A 21249-nucleotide genomic window follows, 5' to 3' on the forward strand; every position below is an offset into this window, starting at 1 on the left:
TACGGGCAGTTAGAAGCATTACAAGAAAAAGGCCTCTATGGCCGCTTGTCAGGTTTCTCTCTGCTATAACCTGATTCTAACTTGGATTCTTGGAATCATTTCTTTTGCTGCAGTTGGCACTACTATCTGTGTCAATTGTGTGTTATTCATTAAAATTTTCACTTCTCAAATTAATAGAAAAAAATGTCAGCGTGGAGGCAGGCAGGATTGAAGTAAGAAAATTATTATCATCCTCTGTGTTTTACGTTTCTTCCTGATATGCGTCAAGTATATTGTATAATATTACATCAGGATTGCATTATGTAATCTTATTGTCATTTGATCGTTAATCAATGTAAAATTTTATTTTTGTTCAATATTAATTGTTATTTGTAGATAATGAAATATTTTAAAAGGTAGAGAATTTATATTTATACGGATTTTCTTTCATTTTATCTTGTTACAGTTACATCAACTACTCTCAAATTGCAGCTAGGTTAGTCAGGCAAGCCTTGAAAGCCGACTTGAGGGTAGATGCTGTTAAACGTGATGAAGTTAATGTGAAGTTTACTCAATGGAAAGATGGGAAAGCCATCAGTACGTATGCCTTCAGCATATTATCATTTCATTCGAATTTTTATTAATGAAGAGATAATGTAATCGTTACAAATATTCTGTCATTTATATCATGTCATTTTTATTTTTTTCTTTGGACATTTATAAACTTTGTATATTGTAACTTTGTATTCTTATAGAATTTATTTATTCTTTATATTCGTTTATTATACTTTTGTTACACATACAATGTATTTTGTTACAGCTGAAAAGATGTGATCGTAATGATCAGTAAGTGGATGTTAGGAATCTATCATTAGACAATCATTTTTTGTTTTAATAGTGTCTTTAATATTAATAGTTTTTAATGCAAGTGTAACAATTTATTTTAGAAAGCATTTATGTGCCTTTGCACTTGATGATAGTATATAATACAAGCAGTTTTCTGTTACCTCTTATTCAGAGTGAGAAATAATAATAATTATATGTTAATTTAACACTGAAATCATTGATTAATCAGTGATTCGATATCAATTTGCTGTCATTTCCAGATGTGTGTATAAGATCTAACAATTGTTCTCCATGTCACATATACATATTTTATACTTTTAAATAACATACTAATGGCATGAAACAAATTTTCTTGTACTTGATATTTATTCTTTATATTACAAGAATTTGTTTGAATAGATATGACCTTATAAATGTAACAATGATTAAAATTTTTTATAAAGCCAATTAACATTTTATCTTCATGTTTATTAATAAATTTTATCTTCGTTTTAAAATTTATAATATTCATGTATGTGATGTCGACAATGTATATACAAATATTTTTGTTACAGAAACTGCTTAGACAATATCACAGATGGATGCAGAATTCATCCAATATACATTTATAGTCATAAGTATATATGAGGATCTCTATACAAAATAAAAAAAACATTCTTTGCATTGTTACTTTGATTTAACCTCTCCCATGATTAATTTTTATACCGTCATCTTACAACAGGACAATGTGTCTTGCAGTGAACTAAAAAATAAGATATATTAATTTTTTTATGTGACAAAAAGTACTATTAATTATTTTCGAATATCATACTTACTAATAAATTCAGAAACTAGATCGTTCTCACTATCTCCACGCATAGTGCCAGTAATCTCTTCATTTTCTACCATTGGCAAAAATAATTGTATAAATTCAGCTGTATATGGAGGAGCTATCGCTTCCAAGACCTAGCATCATAAATATTTACGTTGTAGTAAAATATCGATATAATTTATTGAAAAAATAGTATTGTAATTTACCTCGGTAACAAAATATCTGATTAAAGATACATCTGTATCTCCACGTTGCCAACATTGCTTTATATAGCTTACAACAGATACTACGCAGCCTCTGCTTAGTAAATTCACCATTCTATCGATTAACATCTTTTTCATTTCCAGCTAAACATAGAAAAAAAATTATTCATATAAGATCTCGAGAGAGATAGCTGTTTATCTTTTAATTAATAGTACATGAAATATGCTTACTTGTACAAGTATCTCTAATTCATCTTGTTTACTTTCAAACAAGTGCACAAGTAATCTTAGTATTTTTGGATGCAACAAAGGATGGCAAACAACAACCTCATCCAGTAAAGCGAGGTGTACAGGGCAATGCTCTGTACATAATTTGAAGTATGATGGTTCAGTCACAGTGCACTCTACCCATCGTATTATACCCACACTTACAACAGGAAATCTGTAATAAACACATTTATTAGTAAAGATGTTTTTTCCCTAACATAGAAAAAATATCTGAAAGCAATAGTTACCTTATGCATTGATACAAAGTGTGCAACTCTGCTATTAGTTCTGTTGAGCCTTTATTTATGTTACATATATTATGCACTTTCTCAATTGCCTGAATAGTCGTTTTTAACTCGTCTTTATTAATTTTGCGGATATTGCTTTTTTTAGGGATTGTTTCACATACACTTGCTGCATAAGCTAGTAGATATATATATTTTGATTTATGTTCAGGATTTATCTTTACACCGGGTTTGAAAAGTGCATCGACCAGTAATTCTGGAAGAAAGAAAACACAATTTTATTATAGCAAATTTAATTCTTTGATGTATTAAGGAAATTCTTATTATTGTAAAGTTGTAATTTACCTAAAAATTGTGGATTGCGCAACAGTTCGATGGGAGGTGATTCTGTTGTAGAATAATTTCTAAATAAGACCGTAATATCAGCAGGATTTAAGCTGTTTCTTGATAACATAGATGCTAATGCTTGACATGCTCCAGGACTACTAGCTGCACCATTCAAGGCCATTGTTATCGGTGTGACATCATGTCGATCTTGTTGTGCACATTTGGTGATTTCTTGGGAAAGTCTTTTCATCATGAAACCACCGCGGGTTTCTTGTGCAAGGATTTGCAACAAAACTTGACTGTACACATAAGTGTGTTGACCATGACACACCATTTTTGCACACTCTTGTATGCTAGACTGCCAGTTTTCTGTATTCTGAAGAAATCCAGCAATTGCAGTCTTCAATACACGTGAAAAGACCTCGATTTGCTGAGCCGCAGTTGAAATACTGGTAATCTCTCCTTGGAATCCAGCATCAGATATAAGCTTGATAGTAAAGTTCAACATTAAACAATCCGGGTATTCCTCTGCAAGCCTATAAATAAGGGATCGCCAAGTAGGATGTTGTATCATTTCAGTTAACCAGGCAGGAGTTTCACCCTCTTCTGTAAAAATCTTATCTGCTTTTTTAGGATCAAAATTTTTAAGGATCATATCTTTCAAATTATTTTCCACCATTGCTTGCACATCAGTGACTTTTACTCCGGCAAGGATCAACCATTCCGCAAGAAGATTCGCCATTTGTGCACAAGCTGTGTAATTTTTAGACAATAATTCTATAACTTGCTCAGGATTTCCTCCAGCTTGAAAGTATCTTTTAAGTTGGACAAAAATTCCAGGTTCCATAATATAATCAGCAGTTTTAAACTTGTCCAAGCATTCGTTCAATACTTCTTGTGGATTATCGAATGTATCTTCACCACTACATTCATCAGTACTTCGATTTCTTTCATCTCTCCAACCACCATGGTCATCGTCATAATCAGTCTCCATCTGTACATTAATTATATTAGCTATTAATATATTAGTGTACATATACAAGATGTATATTGCATAATTTTATAAAATTTCAAGATGTAAACCATAAATTCAAAGAATTTTTCATTATTTTGAAATTTTCAAATAATACAATTGTATTCTTACATGTATAATTTAAATAAAATTATATGTGTAAAATTATAATTATTTATCAGTATTTCTTATAAATAATCAATATATGTTATCCTTAATACGTATAACCTATTTAAAGATAATGTTACAAAACATACAAATACAGGTTAAAAAAGATTACCTTATTCTTTACAGTCGAACTTCCAGTACGTTTCTGTCCTCTTTTTTTTCTCCAATATGATAAGAAAGATAAGAAAAATAAATTATGAAGTTTAAACTAAAAAGAACAAGTTTTATAATTCGTAAAATAGTAAACATTCTTACACAAATTCTTTACTTTCAAATGTGTCAAATAAGAGAAATACTTCTCTGTACATCAATAAACTGAAGAATATTATTATTTACAAACCTTTTTCAAATAAGGTAAAATGCTACGTTATATGAATTAAACTATGCTTGCTTGAATAATTAATTGTACTCAACTATATATTAATGCTAACCGCGTCAAATCACCATCAATTGTGACTCAACGGACAACGGACTACAACGGACCAACGGACTCAACTGCAGATGCAGAGTTGAACCGTAATATATACAGCGCAATTCGCAGTGTTGCCAGATGTCACAGCCAAAATCCTCCACAAGCAACGTCAATGTTCCCTAGATGAACAAAGTTGAGTTTTAGGGTCGATTGTGTATCTCGAAATGATGTGAAAATTACAAAAGTGAGTAAATTCATTAGAATATTAATAAGTTATTTGGTCAATATCTAAATAACTTTGCTCACTTTTGTAATCTTCACCTCATTTTAAGATATACAATCGACTCCTGGGTCCAATATAAATACTGTCGTCGGTAAAAAAAAAAAAAAGATAGAAAGGAAAAGAATTAATTTTAAATTAAACGTAATGTATTTCAACATTTACTTCAATGTTAATATATTAGAGTTTTTGCAATACCGTTTATCCCTAATCTAATACGGTGAACGCTAATAAATATAAAGAAAAGCGACATCGAACCCCCACCACTAGATCGGACCCTACCATCACTCCTTATGCTGCAATATTCGGACTGCTCCAGGCTCCAGTCCAGTATCCATAGTGTCAGTGTGTAGTAAACATAAGCATACTCCAACTTCCAACGGCTCCAACTTTGTACTCCGATCTCCGATGTGACGGTAATGACTTCTCTGAATAATTTAATTTCATTTAAACTTATTGTATTATATTAATTAATTTGAACAAATATGATGTAAAAGAAGAACATGCGCATTATTCGGAACGCAGCCAAAGAATATTATCACAATTACGAGATACGTATCTATACATCTCATAAATAATACCATATATAATACATATGAAAAATTTTTTTAAATAATACTATATATAAGATTATATATATAAAAACGTAGAAACGAAAAATAGAGCGAACAGTTTGGCTGCCGTGTGTTTCAGCTCTAAGCTCTTTATTTTTTACTTATATAGGACTGCGTTTGGAAATATAACCCGAGAGTACCCCCATGATATTGTCTTATTAATTTTTGTTTAACATTGAATGAATAAGAAATTGAGCACAGGATTGTCGTAAGCTTATTATAATACATTGGTCACGTTCAGCAAATTCAAATGTTGCGGAGCAAATCCGTGAGCGCTTTTATTACTGCTATTGAAATATTCTTTTAGATCATCCAATAGCAGCGAGCGTTCACGGATCCTCTCCGCAACAGTTGAGTCTGCTGAACGCGACCATCAAGACAGACTTAAATTGTAGACGTAAGCAACGCACGAGCTTTGGTATATATGACAATGGAATTAATGGATATCGCTATATCTTTTGATAGCGTGCTACCATATGCTATATAAGCAAAAGTAAGTAATCTAATCATTTGTAAGCAAGTCAAAAATAATTTTGTTAATTGTCCTGAAAGTTTTAATAATGTGTTACATATTAAGCAATCCTGCGCTCAGACTCTTAACTTACCAAAAAAGGAGGGGTTACAATTATTAAAATATTCAGCCATTAAAGATCGACCGATTGTTTAACCAAATTTAAATTTATTTTTACAATTTTTGCGTTTGTAGAATGTAACATTTTCTTTATACTCTCTGATAAATAATAAAATTTAATATAAATTTTATTTATACTATATAACATAACATGAGATTTTCATTTTTAATATGCGTTTAAAGTTTCAATAGATATCGTATATTTTTAAATAAAATTTTTTATATATTATTATAATAACTGACAGAAAATTTTGAAATTTAATAAACATATTTTTTAAAAATGTTAAAATATATAGGGTTACTCCAACAATGCTCCTATCGGTTTCCTACTCACTCAGACGCAGTCATTGAAGTGAATAGGAGCTATAATAGAAGCATGTTGGAGCATATATTGCAACATACGATGCGACAAACCTATAGTTGCACATAGACTAGTTATGGTGATGCTGGATCCGTCTGTATTATCAATAGAACAGATTTTTAATTACAATTAAAATATTACATACATCAAGAAAATATTTACATACATTAAGTAAAACATTACGTACATTAAATAAGAAGTAAAACGTTACATACATTTCTTGTTCTGCTATATCTTATATATCGCTTGAATGTTATGTACAGTTAAATCGTATTTCTCATGCCATTTCTCTTGTAAGCTTCAAAATTATTAATAATTTGAAGGTTTATGACACTTTTATAAATTATAGTTACGGGAAGATATAAATTAATACGGGAAAATATTTTTTGTTTGGATATCCGCATTTATATTTGAGTTTTTCCTTTTACTGGAGAAGGCATTTTTATTCTGTATAAAGAAAACAAAAAATCACATGAGAAATACGAAATGAGTTCCGTCGGTAGATAACTCCAGCATCCCTTTAAGGCCATGGCACATAGAAAAAAGATTTAAGGCATAAGACTTAAGCTGCTTTTTTTAAGAGATACGATTCACAAATGTCGTTCTGTTCTTCTTGACATTCAACGAATAACAAAAATAGAACAACATTTATGTCAACTATTTCTCCTAAAAAGAAAGCAGCCTCAAATCAATCAATCACAGTACAGATCATAAAGCCATAATATGATCAGTAGTTGGCACGATATTTAAAAAAAATAAAGATAGTTCCAATAGCACTTTTTATAGTTCTACAGTTCTATATGAAAATAAAAGAAAGTTCCGCATTTTTTTTATATAAAAAATAAAATTTGGAGATATATGGCGTGCTAACTTTGCGAATCTGGCATGACAATTTTTCTCTAAATAAGTACAGAAGAAAACGACAAATAATATCACTTTTAGCAACAGTTCCCGATAGTTCTAATAAAACTCTATTTGTATATCAAACTCTTATTGCACTTTGAAAACAAAATTCCAACAATTATCCATATTTTTATATGTTTTATACATATAGAAACAGACCGATACTTGAAGAAGGTGTCGTGCTGATTATATGTATAACAGTTTTAGCGACAATTTTTCTTTCTAGAATTCTATGCATTATAATCATTTTTAAATAGAGTTCCGATGGTTACGTATTTGTTGGCGTGAATTTTTAAGTTTTTATGCCGGTTTTATTTCTAATCCAATTTCGAAGTAATATTGTATCTGTATATACACCAGGTGAATTCTCTTCAGCACAACCGTCGCCCCATGAAGTTACACCGAGGAGGATGTTGTCAGTATTCACTATTGGCCCTCCAGAATCACCCTATATCATATGAAAAATGATGAATGATAAAGAGAAAAATTTTAGAGGGACCATCTCATTATTTTTCGTGGAACCGTCGAAATGTCCGTACACTAATGCCAGTACATCTATTTTTGATTTAGAAATTATCCCGTAGCTACTGGCAATAAAATTGAGATATTTCCGCCGTATATTACGACTTTTATACAATCAGGTTGTTGTCATTGGTTCTACTTGTTATGTGCTTCGAAGGATTTCTTTCTGATGTTCTTCTTCTTCTGTTATCGAGTATAGTTACGAGATTGATACCCATTGACAATTTTATCTTTAACATTCCTTTGATACGTATGGCTTATTTATATAAGTGTAACAAGCTGAGTATTTATATACATATGTACATACACATATATACATACATATTTATAGTTATTTATTAACTACGCGCTGAAATTTTATCAGATTTAAAAACACAGCTAAATTACAAAAATCACAATTAAATTTTCATCGATAGTATGTAGCTACGGAAAGTCGAAAATAGATGTATTAATGCTAGTGTACAGACAATTTCGATAGTTCCTGAAAACTATCAGAAACTGGAAGGGAAGAGCTAGCCCCTTTTCGAGTTTTTTTTATATATATAGTAGGTGTGAATAAAAATAAATAATAAAAACATTATATTGCATTTATCGTACTTGACAAGCGTCTCTGCCTCCTTCTTGAAATCCATAACACGTCATTCGGGGTGTCACTATGAATCTATTTGCATAATCTCTTTGGCATGTCCATTTATTTATTCGCGGTACTACTACACACTGCAGAGTTTCAGCCAGATTTGGTTCGATAACACCTTGGTCTTTCTACATATTTTATAAAATTATATTATATTTTTGTATACAGGATGTTCGGTAATGACTGAATCACCTTTCGTAAGCAGGTATAACGAACTAAACTAAATCGAAAATCATGTATTATTTAGCATTATACGAGTATATACTTCTGTGGAACTGAGTGAAGGGTCTTTGATCTTTAGCATTTCTCAAGATTTGTCCTCTCTTTTTAGGCGGTTTAAAGATGTTAAAGAACTGCATTCTAATATTTTTTGATATTCCGATATTTATCTTGCGTCTTTGCGGCGTCAATTTCTAATCGATGTCAGCATTCATCAAATTGGGTTGTTGCGATCGAATTCTATATACCAATCGCGCAACTAAGCCATGTTCTTTTTAATTTAGTTTTTATATTTCATAATGTTATTTCTATTCTCATATTCTCTTTTCAATTTCGTAATTTGGTTTCTTACCTAAATCACATTATCGTTTATTAGGTCACGTGCAATCGCGCTCATGACACTTTTATATCGAGTAACTGTTGATGCGATTTGACAGTTCTAGACGCCGCGCCGTATTGAACTGAGAAATGATAAAGATCGCAATTTTAAATTTTTTGCGTTCTGAGTATAAATTTTACAAATATGTGTCAATGCGTATAATTTAGTTCTGTCAAGGTATTTTCAAGTGTAATAGAAATATACCTTTATACAAAATGCGTAACAAAAATTATACACGTTAGTCGATAAAACAGATGACTTTGGAATTCTTTTAAGAAGGTCCTAAAAAATATAGTTATACCAAACGTATGGTGTCCAATTTCTTACTTGAGGATCTTTATGACCACCCATTATCTCATAGGTTGATAACAACACGAGGAGTTGTTTACGGCAAGCAATAGTAACGTATAAGAGGTAAAAGAAAACGTTTACTTGCGTTAGGTTCCTATGCTCGCGAAAGGATCATTCTTTGTTCTTCCTACCGAACATCCTGTATATATTAAGCAAATTAAAAAAAAAAAATCGCAGTTATTCTATTTAAATGTTAATATTATTTCAAGTTGGAATACTTTATTATTACCTGATAGTATCCCCAACCGCAAACTGTACCCCATTTCCTGTGAACGTTTTCGTTTGATGCCAAGTCAACCGCTTTCGTATAATCATTATATATGAATGGAGGTGATACTTGAATAACGGCAACGTCATAGTCATTGATATTATTGTCAAAGTTTTCATGTACGAAAACGTTGATTACGTTATGAACGGTACAATTTTTATAAAGAATGGAAGATCCACTGCACAAGGTAATCTCTTCCACAGGATTTTTGGTTCTATAATATACATTATTTTTTTTATAAAGATTCACAAATCATTATTTCTAAATTTGTTATTTTACTCACACGTTGATACAGTGACCGGCTGTCACAGCCCATTTCTCGTTTATTATAGCAGCACAGCATACATGCATACCATTTAATCTCAGCGACAACTAAAAGAACACAAAAATGTCTTACTATATATGCATATAATCTTAATTGCTCTAATTTTGAACAAATCAGATTTTGAATACTTTTTATATATTTTATAGAACATATTAGTTTAGTTTTAGTCAAACAAAAAGATAATAAACGTTGTAGCAACAACCCAGATAACATATGCATGTTGCATAAGATCTATACGACTTTTTTTTAGACATGTTTTAGACATAAGATATTTAAAAGACGTCTTTTAATAATGCAGACAAAAATAATCTGTAACATAAATGTTATCTGGGAACTTGATATAGATAATCTTTTATCCTTACCATATAAGGAACTAAATAAATATCGGTGTCTAATCCATTAATGATCCTTTGTATCTCATTGTTCAGAGATTGATCGTAACACAAATATCCTGTTAGATTTCATAATTTTAGATAATGTTTATAAAATTTACAATATTAATACTTACCCGAGAAACAGAGAAGAATAAATAGGAGGAAATGAGAATTCATGTTAACACGCGCGCACGGCGAAAACGGCACTGCTAGCTTTAGACAACGTGTATTAGTTATCAACAAAAATTATCAAAGGACAAAACGTTTACAGCCATTTGAAATAGGAATATTTTGTTTATCATATGGTTATTAAAAATATAATGTTATCAATACAGATATGTCATAATAAGTGTATATTCTTCGTCGAACTGTTATTTTTATCTTGTTGTGAGTAGTCAAATCAAACATTACTAGCGGATACTATAGAGAGTATATCTTTAAAGTCTGTTTGCAATCTTTATATTTCCCGTATGTAGAAAGATATTAAAACAGCTATCTTTATTTTGAATTAAGGAGTAACTTTTTTTATTGAAAAAAATGTTCTTCTCTCACAAATGCGATAAACATTTTAAAAGCTTTAAGAAAGATTAAGAAATATCTCGTTTACAAAATTTTACTTAAAAATTTTTTGTGCGCAGTACGAGATTAATGCATTGCACCAATTATAAATGGAGTATGGTGAGATTTAAAAAATGATGCTTGTAGCTATATTTTGTAGATTATAATTATAGAAAGTCGATGTATATACTAAATCTAAGCCACCTGTCTGAATTATTTGCTTACCCATACGCACATGCTGTATATTATTAGTTCATCTTTTCATTATTTTTCTTATATTTAATGTTATTAATATTTAATTTTTTATTAAGTCTCTTTATTATTTTTTCTTACATGATATTATTTAATAATCATTTCATTATATTATTTTGAAGTCTAACAGTACCAAAATTTTTACACAATAAATTTTGTTATTTTAATAAAACTCTTTCATTTTGTGCTGCTTTGTCTTTAATTTTTTCAAATTAAATGTTGTATGTATTTCATTACAAATATATATAAAAGATTCTTGAATGGAAAGATAAAAGTATGTGTATCTTTCATAAAATATGTGTATCTTTCATTTCATTTCTTTTTTTTAAAGTAAATTGAATCTAGAGACACGGCATAGCGTTTCGCATCAAGTGAACGCGAAGCGCGAGACCTGTTTTTACGCGAATCAGAGAGTTGCGAGCACCCGAGATTATCGGTTCTCTCAATAAATGGCTGAATCAATTATATTCTGAGTAGTCTCAATTTACTACTCGGATTAAAATTATATAATAAAAGTGTTTTTAAGTATTTTAAATACTGTACGAATGGGGATATCGCGGTGCAAAGTTTAAACTATCAAATTTTGACATCAAGATACGTCATCATCATCATTGCTCTAGGAAATGTTATTTGTTTCATATTTCATACGACAGATGGCACTCGTTATCATATCTTATTAGGGTATGTTCCTATTCACGGGAGAGAAAAAAGAAAATGAGAAGATGATTCGATTATAACAATAAAACAGAAGTCCTGTTACAGGACTAGAGAGGTATCTCATACATAGATAATGTAGTTTATTGGCTTACAGAAGAATTACAGCCATTTTACATTCAAATATCTCATACATGTATGTTTTTATAGTAGGTGGCTCCCTCGGTCTCTTTACGTGGAAGAATTCTGGACAAGTCGATCAAGTTGGTCGCCACATTCCAGTACAGTATTCAGTAACCGCCGTGTTAATGATAAGATTGTAAGTACTTATAAATTCTTAATATATCTCGTAAATATGAAAAAAGTTGATTACAAGGATGTAAAGTGGATCAATATGCCCCCATGAGGCATGCGTTGAGTATCCTCGAAGGATAAATTGAATCATAGACATAATCGTTTAATAAAATATTATATATTATTAAAAATATGAAAGGATTATATATATATTAATCAAACTTTTATTGTAGTTTTAATCTTAAGTATAATTACATACTTCTAATACCTACTTTTTCTTTAAATGTTTTAATTAACAAAATTGGAAAAAGTAAAATTTCTGCTCTTTATAATAATAATTAAATATAAATTATATGTTTAATTGTTAACATAAAATAAAAAGCATCGTTAAAGACAGATTTCATTTAAGCAGCTGAATTTATAAGGTTAGTTATAGGATATTTTTTTGGCCCAACAAGCCCCACACCGGTATTGACTGAAATATTTTTGCTATAACTGAAAAACGGTAAATAAAATAGTAACTTGAAAATTAAAGTTAAAGAGTATAATAATAATTTATATCAATAAAAACCGAACATGCCGTAACGATCAAGATCTCGGGTGCTTCTATATAATTACGTGAATTTATATATTATGTATGTAGATTTTTAATCGCGCGCCAAATTTTCAGACTTAAACATAACTCTACTAAATTATCGCAGTAATATCACAAATGAAATTGACTAACAATTTAACAATTTTTTATGCTCTTTGCATAATAATAATTTATATTAAAAAAATAGATTTGGTTTTTATTAATCGCTTTAATTATTATGTAGATAAAAAAGAAAATACTTACCTATTATAGTTACTTAAATATTTGCATTTACATTTATTGTTAAATATATAAAAACCACTTTGTTAGATAAAACAATTTCATCACTGATGTATAATTTCACATTAAATTTTATACACATAGATTTATTAAATTTAAATTATTACTTTTATAAAGTGTAAATAAAATATAGATGAATATCATTTGTATATGTAAATTAAATTAGATAGAGACTAATTTAAATAGAGAGAGAAATAATAGATAATTTAAGTAAAGCACAGGACATGCGAGGGAATATAGCAAAATAGTGATAGAAGTAACACGATTACAACTTATCAGAAATCGGATACATACATAGTTTTTATTAGGCTGAAATCGTTGTTTCTATCGCTGTCGTTATTCTCTCACATTATGTCTGAGGTATAAAACTTCGGGGCCTCTTGCCCTGATGCGGTGCATGCTGTGAACTCTTTGTACAGCCCTGGTTGAATCATAGGGAGCTCTTGAAGCTGCTGACATTTTATTGGAAATTCCTTTATATGGTACTGATAAGAATACTACTGTAAGGTGGTTAGATGTAAATATAATTAGAAATAGAAAAATTAAATCTTTAAAAGAAATTGAAATGTTAGATGCAGAATGTACAGAAATTGTTGTTTATCTTTAATTGGTATCCATTATCTAAATAGACTGTAGAACTAAAATGTATCAATTTATATGATTATGCAAAATGGTATATGATATTATTAAATTTAAATAATTTTTTTAAGACTGTAGAATATTACATACTCAATGAATTTTTATATTTAAAGAAACGTAAGTAATATAGATACGTTAATGTTACAATACCTAAACGTTAATATCTTATTAATCGTTATAGATACAAGGGTAGGCAAAATACTCAAAAAATTGTATTTAAATGCAAAATACAAAATCTCTCAAAAACGTATATATATATAAATATGAAATATAAAATACAAAAGTGTTTTAAATACGTATTTTAAATATATGTATTTCAAATACTGCTCACCCCTGATTGTCTGGTATCGTCTCTATAAAAGTTATTGATTGGATTTGTTATACCTCGTGATTAACAATGTGTATTTGTTAACAATGTGTTGTTTATTAATTCCATTATAATTAAAAAAAATTTAATCAATCTAATTAACAAAATAATTGGGAACTTTAAAATAATATTTAATAAAACAAAAAAGCATAAAAATGTATAAGCTAATACAATATGTATCATATATATTAACATATCTATGAAAATAAAGCAAATTGATGAATACAAATTAAAAATAATAAACACTGTAAAGAAAAAAATAAATGTCTATTTAAATTAAACTAATAGTAAATGAATAATTAAAATTTTGAAACAAAGGAAAGGGAAAATTTATATGTATTTAGAGACGCGATAATAATTCCTGATAATCGTTTTCAATTTAATCTGAATATCCAAAAGCTAAAATCAGTTGTTTAAATAAGTATCTTTTTTTTTTATTTCTCGTTATATTTCTTTGTAAATAATCATTATTTTGGAACATCGACATGTAAAGCAGATGGCACTTCGTATTCCCTTCATCGTTCACGCCCCTTCCATTTCTAGCTGCGCCGATCATCAGAGATTCTCAGTACAAAACCACCCCCGGAACTAGCGGCAGTTCATCGCGGAGCGCGGTGGTACGCGGATGCTTTCCGTGTTTCGATCAACTATTATATTAATTTTATTCTTAAAGTGCAATTTAGAACGTGAAATTACCTTCTTATCCGGATTACACTCTATAGCAGCATATCGTACATTTTTTTATATCTGATTGATAAGAATGATTATTAAAATTTTTACTAATTTCACACCATATTATACTTAACATCATACGTTAATTGTGTTAGTGATATTCTATCTGCAATCAATGATTATTAATTGCAGTATTACCAAATCTTGATTTTATGTTACTGTATTGTAAATTCTATTTGCAAGCGACAATAATCAATTACAAAATTTTTTTACAAAGTTTACAGAATCTTTTTTACTACATAGCAATTTTGCTTTCATTGAAGATGGCTTGATGAAAGACAAAACATACACACACACACACACACACACACACACTCTCTCTCTCTCTCTCTCTCTTGTGTTAATTTTAATTTTAAACAAAATAAATTTGCTAGCATAAACTTCCTGCTTGGCTCATTGCCACATTTCTTAATTTTTTAATTTACTGAGCTTTGTCAAATCTGTTTATATATATTTTTTAAATATATGCCAGCATGTCGAACTAAAATTAAAATATAATTAGAGACTATTTAGAAGTTCGTTTGAGAAACTGTTATATATTAACGTTATTCAAAGCTTTTGCGTTATTTTATTTATTGTACGTGTTTGTAACAATCAATTTATTCGAGCGGACAATTTACTCAAAGATACTTATCGCTATATTTACGGATGAAGTGCGAATGGCGTGATTTGCACGAATATCTGTGCGCAAGTTTAATGTAAATTCTATGCTGCTGTAAACAAATGTTGTAAAGTTTACAATTTAAGTTGTGCAGTGTAAATATCTCTTATATGCTCTTATATGCAATTGAATTAATAAATGAAATTAATATTATAATTTACAGTATGATAGAGGAATTTGAATCGATGAAAATTGATTCAACAAAAAATAGGGAATATTTTCGAACACGCTAAAAATTGTGCAAAATTTTCAGATTTGATGGATATTTATTTGTATCCGTATAACTCCGTAAAGAATTAATTATATTAAAATTTCAATTATAGATTTCGTAAGCAGAGATTTCAATCTTTAAATGTTTTTTAAATTTTTTATCTGCGATACTTTTTTACCGAGTTACGATTTTCTGAACATTGATCTATTTTTAGCGTATCCGAAGGTGTTCCCTATTTTTTGTTGAGTAGTGTATATCTGATTCTGTAAACTGTGCACTAAAATTGTTTTTATCTTGAAACATTTTCGAACATATGGCAGAAATATATGGTAGAACCACAGTAGTAATATTATGTATTGAATTGGTAAGCAATTTAATAATTTTTAATATACTTCTCTTTCTAATTAGCATCTTTATAAGAATATTAATGTGTTAATGATTCGAGGTTTAAATTCGTATTCACATTTGTAATTGTTTATTACGTGTCCCCTTGAAGTATGACATTTGCTTATAAATATTACCGAAGTCTCGATGGTTGAATTGGTATGACGTCCGTTCCGGAAAGTTGAGAGTTCTAGGTTTAAATCCTGCTAAGGAAATTTTTTTGTAATAAAATTATTCGCAAATTTAGATTTTCAATAAAATATTATTGTTAATATTCTCATAAAGAGAAAAATCTCTTTTACTGCTTATTAGCAGCAAAAGATTATTAAATTGCTTGTTAATTTAATAGGTAATATTATTACTCTCGTTCAGCTCATAAATCCGCTTGAAGGCTAAAAGAAAAGATTTCGACGCGCAGTTTATAGAATTAGATATGTATTAAATTTTCACAGAAATATTTAAGTACTAATATCCGCTTCAATTAAATATAGGATCTTTTCTAATTAATTAGTATCATAATTATTACAATATTATGAAATTAATATTTTATTTGTATTTTTCAGTAATTTGAATAAAAAACAAAGCTCAGTAAATAATTATGTTAACGTCTAGCATGCAATGAGTACAGCTGGCATCTCTAAACTTTATTATTTCAAAATCTTTTAATTCTTGAAATTTCTCAAAATTTGAAGAAAGATTTAAAATGAAGAATGATACCATGAAAAAAACAATGCATCAGCGAATTGTCAATTATAAATATTGCTGCTGGTAAATGTTTACAATTAACGATTTACTGGTGCTTCGTTTGATAGCTAGAATGAACTTTGCTGGAAGAAAGGATATTTTCAATTCTATTTTCCATCCATTTTACTCTACAATATATATGCTACGCAAAGTTCCTATTTCATCCAACTCAGCCTAACAAGTTTATCGTAACGCAATTACAAAGAGATCGTACATGTTAATTTAATCGCAGATCGCAGGTCGACCTCGATTAGAGTATGAACCCGGAAGTGGCAAACGCGAGCAATGCTCTTAACTGTAGTACGCAGTTTACTTCATTCGAGGACGATGTTGAGTCCTGTAGAAACTATTACCACGACTTTGAATATGAATTTGTGCATAGAATTCTAGTGGTGATAGTACCATTATTCTTCGGGATAATTGGAATTCTCGGTCTGATCGGGAATTTGCTGGTGGTCGTGGTAGTGGCGGCGAATCCTGGAATGAGGTCGACCACGAACATTCTAATCATCAACCTCGCCATAGCTGATCTGTTATTCGTTATGTTTTGTATACCGTTCACGGCCACCGACTTCGTATTACCATACTGGCCGTTTGGCAACGTCTGGTGCAAGATCGTTCAGTATATGATTATTGTCACGGCTTACGCTAGCGTTTACACCCTGGTACTGATGAGTCTCGACAGGTTAGTACGTCAAGATTATTTTTTGCGATACCAAGCTTTGACAGTGCTAACACACTTCCAAAATTATTGTATTGAAAATTTAATGTAGTTTATAAGCTATTATTTGTAATATCATAAAACGGTTCATTTTGAAGAATTAAACTGCGCGTAAAAGTTAGATGAAGCACCTGTAGGTACATTTGTGTGCAGATAATGACTATTAATGAGAATGAGTATACAAGATGATCTAGCTAGTAACAGAAAAAGAGAGAGAGAGAAGGCAAGAACAGTGGCTGATTCAGCTAGTGCCTAAAATTTGCAATTTAAAATACTATAACGAAAAATTAATAATAAAAGTGTAAGTGTCGGCTCAAAGAATAAAAAAATTTAATAGTGAAATAATTATAATGACATAATATACCATAATAGAAGTTATTGAGTTATTGGGATATTTACAATTGGTCAAATCAACTAACCACTGTTCACAATCGACTTTTGGAAGTCATTTTGACATTTTTATAGTTACGATGAAAAGACGAATGACCAGATCGACTAATTAGTAATTAGATTGCCTATAATTTTATTGACATATAACTATAATATTTCTTTTGTATTGTGATCACATAATCTTAAATAATAACTTTATTGTTTAGTGAATTTTTTACTTAAAAACTTGTAATATTAACAATTACACTCGAGAGGATCAAAATTTTTGGTTGAAACGTTTGCGTCTTAAACTGGAATTTAATTAAGGATTATGTCGTTTCAATAAACTGATATTGTGTATATCAATAATCGCGCGTAGACTCTTTTATGGCCTTCTAATTATAACAAAAAGTTTTTTTAGAAATAAAGTTCATTAATTTTTAGAAATAAAGTTCAATAATTATTAGTAAGTTTTTATTTTACGTAATATAATTTCTAAGATATGAGAGTTTAAATGTAGTCAATTACAAATAATGTTTCAATAGTCATTTGCTTGTATTAGTATGTGTGCTGAAGTGTGCGCTCACTAGCGTTTACTAAATTACCGCATATGCGACTCATGTACTGTATTCTAACATTCAATACCAGCGGAAAATCTTGTATAGTGCACATAACGTGTATGGACACGTGGTTATCTAATCTATAGTAATAAGCAGCCATATTTAAAGTAAACCTTTATTACCTTAAAAACTTCCGTCTAAAAAACAAATTTACAAATAATCTTTCTACTAAATTAAAAAAAAATTTGTTATAGTATTTTGAGTTGCAAATTTTAGGAAACACTGTATTAAATAAAAATAATATTCATCTCTCTGATATAGAGTAATAAAATTTAGTAAACGCTTCTCTACGTCAAATATATTGAAAATACGCACACGTATGATTTAAATTATATACAATACATACCATACGATTTATAACATCTACAACATTGTACGTATACAATAAGTACGCACAAATTTTCAAGTTTAATTTTAGGAAAGTGGAACATAGGCGAGTAAACGAAAATAGAGCAAAGAATAGAAGAGACCAAGGCCTGTTATGACAGTTTTTAAACAATAATTTTTAGAAGGAAGTAGACATAAGATTTTAAAATACCATATACGTTATAAATAATATATTCCTACATTTATTTATTTAAAAGAATGCATCACTGTACAAAAATAAGTTATTTTAATCAAAACTTCAAAAATATGACAATTAACATCGTACTCGAATTGATTGTTACACAGTTTCGAATTGTAGTAACATATTTTTTTATGAATAAAACAAAAAGTACAGATTTTGTTTCTATATGACTACATATATATATATATATATATACACGAGTTTGTGTGTGTGTGTGTGTGTGTGTGTGTGTGTGTGTGTGTGTTGTGTGTGAGTGAGTGAGTGAGTATATGATAAAATATACGAGCCGTATATTTTATCATCTTCTTCGATATTTTTTTAGTGAAATAGACATACGAGGGAAACCACTTAAAAAAAAAACGCATCTGCAATAGTACGTACCTCTCAAATAAGGTGATATAAAAAAATATCTTAATTCTAATTATCGTGTCATTTATATTTTTGTAAAAAATATATATATGTAAATAGAAGATTTTATTTACAAAAATTATGTTAGTGTTTTACAAGTTTTTCCTAAAAGTATGCTACCAGCATATTTTTCACTGAAAGATGCTCCTGACGCATAGCGCCAGCCACGCGATCGGCAGCTCGACCGTCGAGCGGCGAGCGGTAGTGGAGGGACAGTGGGCGTCGGTTCGGGAATCAGCTCGAAATGAGTAACTAATTTCGAGCACTGCTGTAAAGAATAAGCTGTAGCGTCTCTTTCACAATAATAAATAAAAAAGATGTTTTTAATGTGTTAAAAACTTCCAAAAATGTACTTGACGGGAGACGCTACCGTGTCTTTTGTTATTAAGGCCACAGCCATTTCCTACACAAGTTATTACGTTTTATCATGCCCATCGACATCGAATTAAAAATTTACGTGAATGTAGTTAATCGATCTTTTTTAATTGATTTTGTACATTCTACTTTCAGTCAGAACAACACGAAACTATAATGTGGTAAAAGGCGCTTTTCAGATCTCTTTTCTTAACTTCTTCTCTTAAGGCGAATATAAAGAAAGAAGCAAGAATTACTTTTTATAGTTGTTTTTAAATGTTAGTGTTCGGAGCATGGATTAACTTCGATGTAATTTAAAAATAGAACATCGGAGGTTGAGTTCCACATTTAAATTAACTTGCAAACTCTCAGTATAATTTTACGATAAATTGAAAAAATTACGGAATGACAGAAGATATTTTTTTCTTGTGCCTTTTATGTTACCATCTTTTAGAAAATTTTACTAAAATAAAAATGTAATTACCGTTGTTAATGATTCAAGCTATAATGATGATAATTTATCGGAAATAAGTCATTAGTTAAGATAGGGAATTGCTTGCAGATATCTAGCAGTCGTGCATCCGATCGCTTCGATGTCGTGGAGGACAGAGACTCATGCCATACACGCGATTTGCATTCTGTGGGTAATGATTTTAACGTTGTCCATCCCTGCCTTTGTGATCCACGGCAAGGTAAGCGTGCCGTGAAATGCGCCCCGATCGCAATATCTCAACGTTACATATTTAGTTGTTATATGATGCATCATGTATTTTTGTAGATTCACTACATGTTCGAAGGACAAAATTTGACAGCCTGCCGGATCCTGGATCAGTATGACTGGACTTCCTACCAGGTGCCCTTCTTCCTTTCAAGTTACGTGATGCCCCTGGTGTTAATATGCGTTTTCTACATGTTCATGCTAGTTAGGTTGTGGCGCAGTGTGCGCACTAGCGCCGAGAACCGACGTGGGAGGAGACGGGTCACCAGACTCGTTGTCATCGTTGTCGTTGTCTTCGCCTTTTGCTGGTGCCCTATACAGGTAAAAAGACCTGTCCGAAAGAGACGTTTTTCTTTGTTACCTTATTATCCATAATATCATATCCGTAACATCATGTTGCAGATGATACTGGTGCTTAAGTCTCTGAACATGTATCCGCTTACTACGGCGACTATAATGGTGCAGATAGTCAGTCATATCCTGGCCTACACCAACAGCTGTATTAATCCCTTCCTCTATGCCTTCTTGAGCGATCACTTCCGAAAAGCCTTCCGAAAGATCATCTATTGCAGGCCAACGGCAAACCTAGACAATCAGATGGGACCAGCAACGAGGACCACGAGAACTGGTAGTGCTGGTGATATTCTTTAGGTGAGAATTACCAACCTTAACGATTATACAGTGCAAATCATTTCAACAATATTGCAGCAATATTGTAATATTCCAGCAATAATGCAGTAATATTAAAAATGTTGCTGCAAGCTTCTATGATAATGTGAACTTTCATATAGAATATATCAATCTGTTCCTTTTGGATACCAATTGCATGATGTTGTGACAGTCGTAAACTACGACTGTCACAAATATTGCAATGTATATTTTTTTTACCTTATAAGCTTTATCGTTTGAAGTGTAATATTATTCTACTATTTAAAGGAGAATTTTAAAAACGCTTTTTTTTTATTACCTATCTTAACAAGCTTTATTTAA

At 30.2% G+C, this 21249-nt stretch overlaps 4 protein-coding genes across 5 annotated transcripts; 2 read left to right on the forward strand and 2 right to left on the reverse strand.

Annotated features, from left to right (window-relative positions):
- The first annotated feature begins 36 nt into the window (after positions 1–36).
- LOC108779320 (putative ATP synthase subunit epsilon, mitochondrial) lies at positions 37–1488 on the forward strand. 2 transcript variants are annotated; one of them, XM_018546710.1, is made up of 4 exons: positions 37–212; positions 446–576; positions 800–825; positions 1380–1488. In XM_018546710.1, exons 1-3 carry the CDS (start codon positions 184–186, stop codon positions 811–813), a joined length of 174 nt encoding a protein of 57 aa, XP_018402212.1. In that variant the 5' UTR covers positions 37–183; the 3' UTR covers positions 814–825; positions 1380–1488. The 2 variants fall into 2 exon arrangements, with proteins under 2 accessions (XP_018402212.1, XP_018402213.1); XM_018546711.1 differs by lacking the exon at positions 800–825.
- On the reverse strand, positions 1482–4158 carry TH1 (negative elongation factor complex member TH1). Its single transcript, XM_018546709.1, has 7 exons — positions 3971–4158; positions 2697–3672; positions 2355–2607; positions 2071–2281; positions 1843–1983; positions 1641–1770; positions 1482–1567 (listed from the first exon to the last, which is right to left on the reverse strand). Exons 2-7 carry the CDS (start codon positions 3670–3672, stop codon positions 1533–1535), a joined length of 1746 nt encoding a protein of 581 aa, XP_018402211.1. The 5' UTR covers positions 3971–4158; the 3' UTR covers positions 1482–1532.
- Positions 4159–7351: 3193 nt separating this feature from the next.
- LOC108779324 (trypsin-1) lies at positions 7352–10315 on the reverse strand. Its single transcript, XM_018546716.1, has 6 exons — positions 10266–10315; positions 10120–10208; positions 9716–9804; positions 9394–9646; positions 8179–8343; positions 7352–7507 (listed from the first exon to the last, which is right to left on the reverse strand). The coding sequence occupies exons 1-6, from the start codon at positions 10306–10308 to the stop codon at positions 7352–7354; spliced, it is 795 nt and encodes a 264-aa protein (XP_018402218.1). The 5' UTR covers positions 10309–10315.
- Positions 10316–16758: 6443 nt separating this feature from the next.
- On the forward strand, positions 16759–20910 carry AstA-R1 (allatostatin A receptor 1). Its single transcript, XM_018546713.1, has 4 exons — positions 16759–17186; positions 20104–20233; positions 20320–20580; positions 20662–20910. The coding sequence occupies exons 1-4, from the start codon at positions 16759–16761 to the stop codon at positions 20908–20910; spliced, it is 1068 nt and encodes a 355-aa protein (XP_018402215.1).
- The last annotated feature ends 339 nt before the right edge of the window (positions 20911–21249 follow it).

The sequence above is a fragment of the Cyphomyrmex costatus genome, unplaced genomic scaffold (genome assembly GCF_001594065.2).
Source record: "Cyphomyrmex costatus isolate MS0001 unplaced genomic scaffold, Ccosl1.0 scaffold58, whole genome shotgun sequence".
Taxonomy (NCBI): domain Eukaryota; kingdom Metazoa; phylum Arthropoda; class Insecta; order Hymenoptera; family Formicidae; genus Cyphomyrmex; species Cyphomyrmex costatus.